The sequence below is a fragment of the Oreochromis aureus genome, linkage group 10, assembly GCF_013358895.1.
Source record: "Oreochromis aureus strain Israel breed Guangdong linkage group 10, ZZ_aureus, whole genome shotgun sequence".
Lineage (NCBI taxonomy): Eukaryota > Metazoa > Chordata > Actinopteri > Cichliformes > Cichlidae > Oreochromis > Oreochromis aureus.
Genome location: NC_052951.1, coordinates 23,596,948 through 23,610,314, shown reverse-complemented (window position 1 = coordinate 23,610,314; position 13,367 = coordinate 23,596,948). Strand labels below are relative to the sequence as shown.

The 13,367-nt window shown below is 38.9% G+C and overlaps 1 protein-coding gene across 2 annotated transcripts; it reads left to right on the top strand.

The window, feature by feature from the left end:
• The first annotated feature begins 8,313 nt into the window (after positions 1 to 8,313).
• On the top strand, positions 8,314 to 12,184 carry irf1b (interferon regulatory factor 1b). Of its 2 annotated transcripts, XM_031734124.2 has the most exons (10): positions 8,315 to 8,465; positions 9,075 to 9,167; positions 9,648 to 9,747; positions 9,846 to 10,013; positions 10,158 to 10,198; positions 10,419 to 10,545; positions 10,649 to 10,750; positions 10,881 to 10,909; positions 11,098 to 11,221; positions 11,450 to 12,184. In XM_031734124.2, exons 2-10 carry the CDS (start codon positions 9,081 to 9,083, stop codon positions 11,557 to 11,559), a joined length of 888 nt encoding a protein of 295 aa, XP_031589984.2. In that variant the 5' UTR covers positions 8,315 to 8,465; positions 9,075 to 9,080; the 3' UTR covers positions 11,560 to 12,184. The 2 variants fall into 2 exon arrangements, with proteins under 2 accessions (XP_031589993.2, XP_031589984.2); XM_031734133.2 differs by lacking the exon at positions 11,098 to 11,221 and having other exon boundaries at positions 8,314 to 8,465.
• Positions 12,185 to 13,367: the final 1,183 nt, after the last annotated feature.

The following is a 13,367-nucleotide window of genomic DNA, read 5'->3' as shown; positions in this document are numbered from 1 at the left end:
TTAAATGCAAAACAATCCGTCAGATGAGTCCTTCAGAAAGCAATGGCTGTAAGTTCTATCAGTATTTTGTAGATCTAAAAATTAATAATAGTGTGTTTTGTGACATTTTTAGCCTGTAAGCTAATGATACAAGTGTATGTTTACCCGTTGCTAACTTGTTGTCCGTTATATTAATATCAGATTGCATATCAATAGGATACTGATTTTGTACTCTACTGTGTTATTGGATAACTATACTTATGTGCAGATTATATGATAGTCTATTAAGAGTTGTTTTATATGTCTTTCTAATTTCACTCCAGTTCATTGATGTCAATTCACTGTGATTGCTTTGTATCATGTCATTAAAGGATTAAACACACTCACTTTCCTGACTATTGAAAAGGAGTTTGGCTGGCTGTTTATTAATGTTCATGCTCAAGGAGTTCAACACATAGAGAAAACAGTACATGGGGTGATTAGTAAGGAGTAGAGGGAATAAAAAGCCAATATAGAGAGGGGAAAGGGCTCTCTAAAGGAATAGAAATCTTTATTTTAAGATTTAAAAAATCTTTCAACCTCTCCTTCCATTATCTAGGCATATATTTAATTTACAGCAATAAAGTTAATACCTCCTTTCATGATTCTGCTGCGCTTTTTATCATCTGTTGCTTTATCAATAAGAGCAGAGGTGAACGTGTTTCTGCTGAATGACCAGATGGGATACTTTTATGTCATGTAATCAAGTGGAATTAGTTTATGGATATTATTTCCTTTTATTGATACAACTGAGTCTGATGGGCCTGCATGCATTTTTATTATTTAGTATCTTTTATTATCATTCATCAGTCATAATTATTATTATTAGTAGTAGTATTATACAGGTTTCCCCAAACGCCCTAGCAGAATGGCCCAGATGCAGATTGGGGCAAAGATCATGGATGCTGGGATAGATAAACCAGAAATGCTGGGATAGATAAACCAGAAATGATGTAAGTGGAGGGATAAATTAAGGGTGGCGGTGGGGCGGAGATCTTTTATGGCTCCAGAAGAAAACAAACCTTAGTACTAAGTGTAGAAACCCTTGTTGGCAACCACACACAGGTAAAATGTTTCTTGTAGTCGGTCACCAGGTTTGCACATATCTCAGGAGATATTTTGGCCCACTCCTCTTCTTTTTGGCTGCGGTCTGCAGACTTCTGCCAGGCTCACAGGTGTTAACTGGCAAACTCACGTTGAGCAGGGTGACCTTGCAGGCGCTGCTCGATTTCGCTCCATTCGAGCATAGTGTGTTACCAATGGTGTACCTGGTGACTATGGTCACAGCTGCCTTCAGATCATTAGCAAACTCCTCCCTGTAGTTTTGGACATCTTTCTTATGGTCATCCTCACCTCATGAAGCAAGACCTTGCATGGATCTGCCGAGTGATAGTCATTTTATGTTTCTTCCTTTTCACAACAGGAAGCTTGGCATCAAGCTTCTTGTTGAGCCCGTCATTCTGTCTCTCCATTAAGATGAAACTACTATAAAAATTAGACTGTTCTGATTTTCCTTTTTGGAAATCAGAAAACTTACAAATTCAGCAGGGATTCAAATAATGAATCCCTGCACCCGCCCCCATTGTGACTATTCAGGAGGTGTCTTTGGAACCATATTTTGATGACACACATAAATGGATGCATACAATGTAAAAACAATAATAGTCAACTGTAACGGGTAGAAAATGAGGCATAATACAGGATAAAACATGGCTTATTTCCATAGTGGTACTATATTGTTTTAGGGTTGGGAATGTTACATATTCTTTTTATCTTTTAAATAACCTTATCATTCTAACTTTCTCTATTACCGTAGTTTTTAGACTATAAAGCGCACTTAAAATCCTTTGATTTTATCAAAAATCGACAGTACACCTTATAATCCTGAGTGGCTTATGTATAAATTCTGGTTGTGCTTACTGACCTCGAACCGATTTTATGTGGTACATGGCGCTCAAAAATCTATCAAAAGTGGTTTAGTACGACTTTAGTAAGCTACGAAGCTGCACCACTTGATGGATTGTTGAACGGTTACCGTAGTCAGCTTCGTGGCGTAATCTGGGTCCAAAACTCCGTCCGCTTCAGGTTCCAAAGTCAAACGAACACTGCGGCATCACTGAGAGTTAAAAACTGTCTAAATTCTTTCATTTTTAATAAAATGATCAGCGTTGCTGCTTTACCAGGTGTAACAATTAAATTTAACATCCAGGTGTTCATGAAAACAGAATTTATTAAATTTAACAGAGTTAGAAGTTAGCAGGAAGTTCGCTCGCTAGTTTCCACCTAAACATGATATAGCATGTTCTGACTGAGAGATTTCTGAAAAAATTAAAACATACAGCTCTGCTATCACTTTCAACATAAATGAAGACAGAAAACTAAACAGCAGTGACGTTTGTAGGGTTACTGAAGTTGGGCTAGCTGGTATATATAATGATGTGCTACGTGATCACTAGTGACACAGCTTTGTTAGCATATCATAAACACAGTGACGCTGGAGGATGAACCCTAACCCTTTTCCACTCGATAAAAGTTAACACGAGAGTTCCCGATGGTTAGGGACAAATGCAATCGCATGGCAGGATGCTGTAAACGAACCAAACTTCAGTCAGGAGAGCAACTGAGATAATCAATCCACAGTAGGAGGTTAGTCATTAATATACTGCAACAACATGGGAATAGAGCAGCTGCGAGAGAATTCAACAGAAATGAATCAATGATACGGAAATGGAGGAAGCAAGAAGAATGAGTTGAGTAAAATTGGACTTTTCTGACTGTTTTGTTTCACTTAATGCGCCTTATAATCTGGTGCGCCTTATGTATGAAAACAGACCCGTTCATCGACGGTGTGCCTTATGGTCTGAAAAAATACGGTAAGTGTCACTATATTTAAGAACACAGAACATGAGACAAAAAGTCCTTAAATTTGACAAGCTGAAAAGTTAGGAAACTGTTTGCACTTTTGCTTAAATAATGAAAGAAATTAGCCTACTTATTTATTTTCTGCTAATGGTGGCAATCAGCTAATGAAGTATTTGGTTGGCCATTTTACTTTAAGAATGTTTCTTCTTCTTCTTTTATCCTCTTCACAGTAGCTTTAAACACTCTTGCCTACTTGAATTTTTAATATCTTAAAATGGAGTATTTATTTTTTGTGCATAACTTAACATAACCTAAAATTCTTTACAATTCAGTGGGAAGTAACAGCTTCAATTGGTAGTTTCTTTTCAGATGAATGTTAGCATAACAAAAACCATTATTCACTTCAGTTTTATCTATATAGTGCCATATGCCCAAAACAGTCGCCTCAAGACGCTCTATGAAGAGGTAAAGACCCTAAAATATTACAGAGAAACCCCCAATATCCAGACGTTCCCCTATGAGCAATCACTTGGTGACAGTGGGAAGGAAAAGCTCCCTTTAAACAGGAGAAAACCTTCAGTTGAACCGGGCTTAGTAAAGGGCAATCACTTGTCACTAAGGGTTGGGAGTGAGGGGAATAAGAAGAGAGAGCATAAACTCAACTATGGGAGCAAGAAGAGAAGAAAAGATTTAATTACATGCAGTGGTGGCATAAAAACACATGAGTAGTGAAAAGAGATGAGAGGAGAATTGCTCAGTGCATCACTGGAAGTTCCCCAGCAGTCTGAGCATTTAGCCACATAACTAATGGATAGTTCAGGGTCACCTGATTCAGCCCCAACCAGAAGCTTTAAAATAAAAGAGTTAGGTTTATTCATAAAAGCAGACAGGGTGTCTGCCTCCCAATTCTGGACTGAATTCTGGAGTTTACAGGGAGTCAATGGTAAAAAGTTAATATGGGAGACAGATGATCTCCCTTTCTGCCAGTACGCTCTGTGATTCATGCTTTGGATTAACTGAAGGCTTTCGAGGGATAATTCAGAATAGAAATAATGAATGCATGAACTAACTTGTCACCATTACTCTAAGGCAGGACATTCTAACTTTGGCAATACCATTCAGAAAGAAATAAAGAAGAAAGAAGGGAGTCCTATATATTTGTTTGCACATTGAACAACATATCGTGATCAAAATTGGCTCCAAGGTTCCTCACATTGCTGCTGGAGGCCAAGGTGATGCCATCCAGACAAAGCATCTGGGTAGAAAACACGTTTCTATGTTTTTTAGGGCTAACCTGAGCTTTATCACAATCAAGAAAACAGAATTATCAGCATTTAACGCTGCACTGGGGTCTAGCGGTACAAGCACAGACACAAGTACAATGTCAGACACCATAAGAATATTATTACTGTCCTTCACTAGTGCTGTTTCTGTGCAATAATAACCTCTAAATCTTGAGTGAAACTCTTCTAATAATCAGTTCCTCAGCAAATGATTTTGGAAACTAAAGGAAACTAAAGGTTGGAAACAATGGACAAAGAGAGGCAAGAGGTCTAGGCAGGGTGGCACATACCTCTTCGGTGAAGTACGGTGTGTGAAAATCCCCCAAATGTAAATGAAGTCAACAAAATATCAACAAAAAATTGTTTATTGTATCTCTTCTAAGAAAACAAAGGCTATAAGAGGCTTTTTGAATAAAAAACAATTAGTTTTTACCAGGGGGGGCCCTACAGCAGGGGGGTAGTTGCCCCCCTTGCCCCCCTATAGATCCGCCCCTGGTTGGAAATCAGTCTGGAGTTGGCTATGATGGCTGAATTAAGTACAGAATTTTAAAGTAATGGTTTATTTACAGCCACTTTCAAAACCTGTGGTATATAACCTATTAGAAGATTATTACATAGATAATACACAGCAAAAAAAGTCTAGTGGGGCTCCCTTGTCATGTTTCTGAAAATGATCAAGTTTGGATCAGCTCAACATGAGAGTGGCCTCCCAACACAAATCTTAAGAATGTTTAGTTCATGTAACTGTTGGAGGCCCTGAAAGGCAAAACTTTTGACTATTTCACAAAAAGGGAAGGACTAGAGAAAAGTCTGAACAATGAATCCAGTGTGTCGCATAAAGACAGCTTTTCTTTCTTCCTGTCATATGACTCATAGCCCTCAAATTAATTTTGAAACATTTTAGGATGACTTGATGTCAAAAATAGGAATTCCTAGGAATTTACAGAATATACAACACTTGAAGGAGTAATATTGGGGACACCTCTGTAAGTACACTGCATTGGCAACAGAGCAAAGGCTCTGAGTACTGCTTGCATCACTTCTTATTCATTGATTTATTTTTATACCTAAACTATAATTTGAAATTCCAATTCAACTGTTGAATGGCTGCAAAGTATGATGTAACCTGTTTCTTTCAAGCAGTACAGTGACTGGCCTGATGGGGGTGCTAAACTCTATAAAGCTCCACTGTGTAAAATAGATTCAGGAGGCCTGTTTGGGTGAAACTTGAGTAGATATCCAACTTGTGTGTGACTGACCCGAGGGCTGAATTTTGGGCAGATCTTGAAAAGCCAACATGCTTCCTCATGTCTGCTGGTATAAACTGATCCTCCCTTACCAAATTGTGGCAAGATTTCTTCTTCTCATTTTCTCCCCCACTTTGATTGCCTTCTATTATATGCCTATAATACTTTAATTTGCAGGTGCTTAGTAAAGTACGCAGGTGTTGTCCCACTAAAAAGAACTGCGATCTGCAGGTCCTTTGGAAGGTGACTATTGGGAGTATTTGACATGAAGATTACTCATGTGAGAAAAGAAGCAGAAGAAAACAATCGCCTGAGACAAAACAGTCTTCACAGTTAAATCTTTTGACTGCAGTCAAAAGACAAGCAAACTGGATTTGCCAGTGAAACAAACACAATTATAAAAGCTGGAGGTATATAAAAAAAACTTGCACCTTCAGTTTAACATTGTGGCTAAAATTGAAGGAAGGCTTTGAATAGCTCCAGTGCAGGTAAGCTGTCAAAAGGCAAGATTAGTGACTCAAGCCTTAAGTTACATTTTCTTGCTGCATGTAGGTGACCTTAATGTCTAGACTAGCCTGGGGTAAGCACAGAGTGCAATATACTTTAGAGGAATTTGGTCAGTTGGGAGTGAAATCACACTGGATGCAGTTTGAAAGAGACAGTCAAATGTTATAATCAGTCACTGGTGTTTGCTGAAAGCCTGTTTCAGAATTAAGGTGAGGTATAGGGGCTAGGTTGATGAACCAGGTAACTGTCACGTTGTAGTTATGTATTTTCGGATATAATGGATTTTAAATAGGAACACACACACACGCACACACACACACACACACGCACACACACACACACACACACACACACACACACACACACACACACACACACACACATATATATATATACGGTTAGAAAAAATGGTTCACATCAATTGCATAATACCACTGCACAATTTTAAAGAGGATCCTTAAAAACGTAACAGTTTTTTTAAAAAAAAATTGTTTTCAAAGGGATTCTTTTCACTAAACTATAATGATCCTGGTGCTGGTTTTGTTTCATGCCAGCTGCAGTGAATTCCTATAATTCACCCGTTTCTTTGCACACTGGCACAAAGGCTGCCAGCCTTCGATTAAAAAAAAAGAGAAGAAGAATCGGTGGGAAAAACGGGATGATTTTCCCTCTTCCAATCCAGATCTTTGTATTCGTTTGGGAAATCCCACAGACCCCCGCTACCGGTGAAAACTCCGCGGGAAAAACTCCCTGCAATTCCCTCTCGGCTACGCGCAGGCGAGCGTCACGTCAAACATGCGCGAGCACGCGAACTCGCCACACCACGCGGGAAGCCCCTAAATGGACAGATACATTATCTGAGCCAGACTTGATGTGTGGGATTTCCCAATTTTCCTCCAAGTGAACTCACCCCGTTACATAAAAAGACCTGCGGGGTGTAATCAGGTGCAGTTACGCTATTTTTAAGCGCCGAAATTCAGGATACAGGTTATGACTAATGATCACATTTCTATTCACTCTTTGCCAAATTTCCCTCGAAGTGCACTCACACTATTATAACTACAATGCCCTTCTGCGTGTATTTTATGCAATCAAGCTAAGAGACTGTCGATATTTACGACACACAATATGAATGATCGCCATATTTCTATTCACCCCCGCAGTTTTGTGCCCAGTGTTTCATTACGTCGAATTTCACAAATGCTTGATATGATATTGCTACACACGCGCGCGCGCGCGCGCACACACATGCAGGATGTCTGGAAAAAAACGCTCCGCGGGTCCTGTATTTGCGGATAAACAGCTGCTGCTGCTTCCGCATCGTCCGATGCTACTCTCTTTTCCCGCTGTCAAGACAGTACAAGAGTTCACTCAGCATGACCCATATCCATGCACCCAGCAAGCCGGTATCACACTGCCCCCAACGGCCATTGAAAATTACTACACCATTTCTTGTAAATGCCTGACTTCTCAGGCAGGTCGCTGTTTATACTAAAGGGTTGGTCCCATGCACATGTTTGTCATGCCAGACTGTGGGGGAAGACTTTTGGCTTGTGGAAGACGAATGCGTGCGCGTGTGCTTTGGAAATGAATGCACGCGCTCTCAGACCTGTTGGAAGAGGACTTTCAGTCAATTCAATAATAAACCTTCAAATGGTATTTTTCTTTTAGTTATAACAGGGTGGTAATGCGCAAATATGCAGATATGACATGTTAACTTTGCACAACCTCCAAAGCAATGTTATTATAAGAATGTGATATTATGATCAGTATAATGGAAATGCGGTGCATAACAGGACGCGATAGTATAACAAGTCGGCTGTTACGGTTTAATGTCAAATCTTAATGTGAGTTAAATATAATTTGCCATTTGCAAACATTTGCACTTTTTGCACAAAGCACTATCTGTAAGGTGAATTGCTTAAAAAGGAGGGAGTGGGGAAACAAACTCGAGTGACACATGAGTTGGGTCATTTAGTTTGATGATCTAGTCTACGTGCAGCAATCAACTGTATTCCACGCGTGTTGTTTTTAACTTCCTTCTAGCTCTCAACAGCGTGATTTCTCGGAAACGGTTCTTTTGCTGAAGCAGAGGATCACAGCGCATGCTCCAAACACACTGTAAAAAATGTCAGTCCTATTATAAGAGGACTTTCAGTCAATTCAATAAAAAAACCTTCAAATGGTATTTTTTTTTAGTTACAACAGGGTGGTAATGCGCAAATATGCAGATATGACATTAATAAAGTAGCTACTGTAAGAAACTACGAGATTATCGTCAAATAACCAATACATTTTCAAAGGCTTGATAAACACACCTCTCACTTCTTTTGTCTTCTGAGGACATTTTTTATAGCACCAAGCCTCCTGCCGGGGAATACCCGCTACTGAGCTTACAGTATATAAGTGTGCAGAGCAAGCTGTCAGTACTCACTTGTACTCAGAAAACGTTTGCAAGTGGAACACTTAAAGACGAGACGAAACTTTTCTTAAATCAACGGGATTATTGTTGCATTCTTTTCCTCCTGGAATCAAAGCAAATTAATCTGTAAGTATAGTGATATCAATTTAACATCGCTGCTGTATTTTTTAAAGGCTAAATGATGCTATTGGGATGATTTCTTTTTAAAATAGTATCTATTATTACTGTGGGAGTCTTTCTCTCACGCTGTGTGTTTGCATCTATTTGCATGTTATTTAATTCAATGCTCACTCTCAAAGGTTTTTTATGCACATTTCAAACTCGAATTTTTAATTCTGTGACATTTTTGCTCAGCCTATGTTGAGTTGCGCTCTTTTGCTCTAAGGAATTAAGAAACTTTTTTTTAGGTGGGGAATATTCGCTTACCATTTCAGATTTTTAAACTTTTGCGCTCCAGGATTAATAAAATCACTGCATAACTGCACGAGTTATTTTCAGTTATTTTTTTACTTTTTGTTCCTTCCAACCTTTCTAAACTAAAGTTGACTGCTACACGTAAACGCCTCCCTGTGCGCGCTGATTGCCCTGGCCATGAACTCTTATGTCCCGCGCAGCCAAGAAGCAGTAGTAAATCTAAGCCGGGGCTGAGATGCGGGAGTTTATTTCCTCTTACCGCTGTGCTTCACACGCTGCATTACAGCATTTCTCTAAACACTTTCTTCTGGATTTTTTTAGGCAAACATGCCAGTGTCAAGAATGAGGATGAGGCCATGGCTGGAGAAGATGATCGACTCCAATACAATTTGGGGACTGGCTTGGATTGACAAGGTGAGAAGCTTTCTTATCCTATTATAATACGCTGAACTGGTTCATGTAAATAGGAACTGCCTGCAAATAAGTAATGACAATTCAGAGTACAGGAATAGATATTTGGAAATCTATATGTTGTAAGATTGACACATCTCCCCATGAGACAGGGAAGTTATTTCTGCAAAGCTGCACATGTTTTTTTTGACGCTGAGTTGTCCCCTTGCTGTGCATACAGTATTTGCGTGTTACAAACATTGACCTGGTTTGAAGCACTAGCTTGGGCTGGGTCTTAGTATTGCAGTGTTACTTTGAGGCGTACTATAGTTAAAGCCACTTTGCAGCTATGCCTGTGGCACTTCAAACTGGTGAAAATAGCCACGATGAGGTAGCTGAACGGAAGCTTGGTTTCTGCTTGGGAGATAACACATTGCATTCTCTCAGTAAGCGCAATTACCCACAATCCAACTTAATATATATTGATTTTTTTATATTTCTTAGGAGAAAACAATGTTTTCCATCCCCTGGAAGCATGCAGCTCGACATGGCTGGGAGGTGGACAAAGACGCATGTCTGTTCAAAGAGTGGGCCAAACACACAGGTGAGCAAACTTGAATAAGCCTGCCACCTGTTCAGAACAATTCTTCTTTACAGGCTGACAAAGTGTACTAAACTAGCATGTGCCAATGCATTTTACAGGGAAATATGCGGAGGGCCAAGTTTGTGACCCCAAGACATGGAAAGCCAACTTTCGCTGTGCAATGAACTCACTGCCTGACATCGAGGAGGTGAAAGACAAAAGCATTAACAAAGGCCACCAAGCTATGCGTGTCTTCAGGATGCTGCCTGCTAGTCAAAAATCTAAAGGTGAGAAAACTGACAGGAAATGAACGTTTGTTGTTTTTTTTTTTGCAAATTAACATTGGCGCTCAGTATCTTCAATTCATGTGCTCTAAAGTCTCAGTGGTGAAGAAAGTAAGTGACCATAATGTTTTTCTTTCCTCTGCACAGATAAACGGACTAAATCAAGGGAGTCAAAGGGAAGGAAGAAGGTAAATGCTATCACTGTTACTATAGCTCTAGTGGCACTTGTTTTTAAATAGCATACTCAAAATATTCCTCATTTACACTGATCCAGATACTGAATGTATAGCTTTCTAAAATAATTCTACTTTGTAGCTGTGCAGGAAACAGACATACACATATGGATTTGAATGTCTCGATTTTCATTTCAAACATCCCGCTTAATTTCTCTTTGATTTGTTCTTGCAGAGTTCAGTGGTTAAGATGGAAGAGAGGGAAGACAGCTACAGTGACACTCAGTCTCCCATCCCTGCACTGATGCCAGAAAGCACACAAGAAAACAGAGTTGACAGCACAGTGCAGACAGACCAGCCAGGTGAGCAAGTTTGAAAAATCTGTACTGAAAATGCTCAGATAAACATTGCATTTGAATCTAAAAGTCCAAGTGTACTCAATGTGTTTGTTTGCCATTTTTGCAGATTTCTTCTTTCCATCTGACGTTCCTGAATGGTCTTCAACAGTCGAGATTGGCCCTGACTCCTTCGCCAACAGATTTCAGGTTTCACCTGTTCACAGCTCCGGTAAGATGACAGCACATAGCTCATACTTGCTAGACTTTGGCTTAGCTTGGAATAATTAAACTTACATAGAAACTTAAATACTCATGTGTCTTTCTGTTTCTCTCCCCTTCTCGTTGCTGTGATCGTGCAGACTACGACTATCCAGAAGACATTATTGAGGTAAGCATAAGCTACAGGTCTTACCCTAGCTAGAAAGTAATATTTCATTGACAGGAATACCCATGTTTGTCTTATTCTGCTTGGTTTGGCTCATGCAATAATACCCAAAACACTAATAAGCATGTTTTGTGTTGGAAAAACTAGTTGGGCCAAATATAGCCATACTCAATCCAGTGTTACTCTTTCAGATTTGCAGAAAACTGGAGAAAGAAACTTCACACTGGATGACAACAAGCAGTTTAGACGACAGGGGGTTCCTGAGCAATGAACCATGCACCAGTCCAGGGAGCCAGTGGAGTGAGTCTTCATCAGGTAAATGTTGCTAGTTGGAGGCTGTCATGTAGCTGCTGCTTAAACACCACAGTCCATGCCAGCAATTTAAGAATTCAGTAGAATTTAGTCAACATAAATAAATATGTATAGATTTTGTTGTAGATTACATTAGCAATCAGAATAGTGCTATCAGTTTTAAGTCACATTACTCCAAAATATATTCTTTGTTGGTTTAACTGACCTTGGATTTCGCTCTTTGTTTTGCAGTCGACGAAGTAGACGACACACGGCCACAGTACACAACTCTTGCAGACATCCCAAATTCCACAGATGAATTCTGGAACAGCTTTTGCCAACAGATGCCACTTTTGCTTTAAAAAAGTAAAGGACATGACAGGACAATTCTTTTACACTGGACTTTTAAGCTCCTGAAATCTTCTCCCATCAGAGCCTTCCTCCCAGCTAAATCACCCCTTGGCTAGGACAGCATCCCAACATCTGGACTTCTACTGTGTGTTTGATGTTTGGAAGCAGTTTGCAGAGCTACCCTCATCTCTCTCATCCCATATGTGAAGTTGTGAACAGAAGTTATAAAGCGCACTGCTGTGTAAAAGGAATTCACATGCTCAACATTGTTTATAGTTTTGGCTGGTTCAAGGCACCACGCTGCACATGTTTTCTCTGTTAAGCTCAGGCATGGTAATTCCTTTATCTTAAACAACCTCTGACAATTACGAGGTAGTTGTCATTAACCTCATCTTGCAGATATGCTCGCACTCAGTGCTTGTGAAAGATAGTTAATGTATAGTGTAAAAAAAAATCACATATTTTTTTCTTTGTTTTTCCGTTATATCTACCAGTGAATTATAGTTTAAGTGACCAAAAACTGCATCTTTACATCTTGTCGACAAACATCCCAACAACAGGTGAAAGCTTTTCTATGTTGTAAATAGTTTGTTGTGTGTTTTTTAATAAAACAAACAAAATATGAAACATATAAAAGAATTTTTGTTCTTTATTTCTAAACCAAGTGGTTTTAAATGGTGTCCTGTAATGAAACTGATCATTTGTGGGCTATCTATTTGTAACGTCTCTTTGAGCAAATTAATAAACCTAAATTAGAACTACCAAACATAAACTCTAAAATATTATGAAAAATTCTAATCACGTTGGTCTGAATGATCACAGCATGCAGTTAATGATCTATTTCTTCATTTTAAATCATTGAGTCTTAAGAGCAGAAAAAAGTTGTGGTATGTGGTACTGTGAATAGTTGCATCAGTTTTTTTTTCTTCCTCATCTCGGGTTCCCCCGATAATCCCCAAACAGTTTGAGGAAATAGTGTCATTGCAAAATATACTGACATGCACGCTATACATACTTTAAACTGGCTCGCTGACAAGGAACTGTTACTGCAGGAGACCCCACAAATGGGATTCTTTACATTTATTTCATGCATGTTTTCAGGTTAGTCCAGACTGTTGAAGTAGACTTGTCAAACATCCTTAGAGATAAAAACGAGATAATAGCCATACTTTTGTTTGGGACCTGAAAAGCCTTGCTTTACAGTAAGTCATGTGACTTCATTTGAGGCAGGCGAAGCCTTTTCAATGAGAAACCTCATTTGGATAAATGTAAAAACTATGAGATAAGGTTTGAAGTGTTTATGTTTTTGAATTCAAAATAACTTTCAAATATACACTTAATGTATTCAAACTTTTTTTGTAGTTTTTGACTTTTCTGTGAATAATAGTGAGATTTTCTCAGCGCCTGCTTTCAATGCAGTTTCCAGATTTAATAGAGGTTACGCAACAATCAAAGGGAAAAGAAGTAATTTAGTCTTTATGTGTATTGTAAATTACTTCATGTCATTCATTATGATGTGCATATGTTTTTTTTAATAAAAATAATGCTTTGATCCTATTTTTGATGAAGGTTCTTGTGACGTGATTACCCTCCTTTCCTGAGGCACCACGAACACAAAAGGAATTCAAAACATTGTGTTTACAGCTTAAGCATCAATAATGATTCCTTTCAAATGATTCACTGAGGTTTCGTCCAAACAACTGAAGAAATACCAACACAATTATTCACTTTCAAAAAAACAGTCAAGGTAGCTTTTTCTGCAGAGAGGCAGAGACAGCTATATCCACAAACAGCATCTCACAAGTCACAATATAAAAAA

What these genes read in the sequence shown, in the direction of transcription:
- irf1b (XM_031734124.2), top strand. Translation starts at nt 9,081, where the DNA reads ATGCCAGTGTCAAGAATGAGGATGAGGCCATGGCTGGAGAAGATGATC. An exon ending in AGTGCAGACAGACCAGCCAG is followed by an intron (nt 10,546 to 10,648) that starts GTGAGCAAGTTT and finishes CCATTTTTGCAG; the next exon opens with ATTTCTTCTTTCCATCTGAC. An exon ending in GTGGAGTGAGTCTTCATCAG is followed by an intron (nt 11,222 to 11,449) that starts GTAAATGTTGCT and finishes TTTGTTTTGCAG; the next exon opens with TCGACGAAGTAGACGACACA.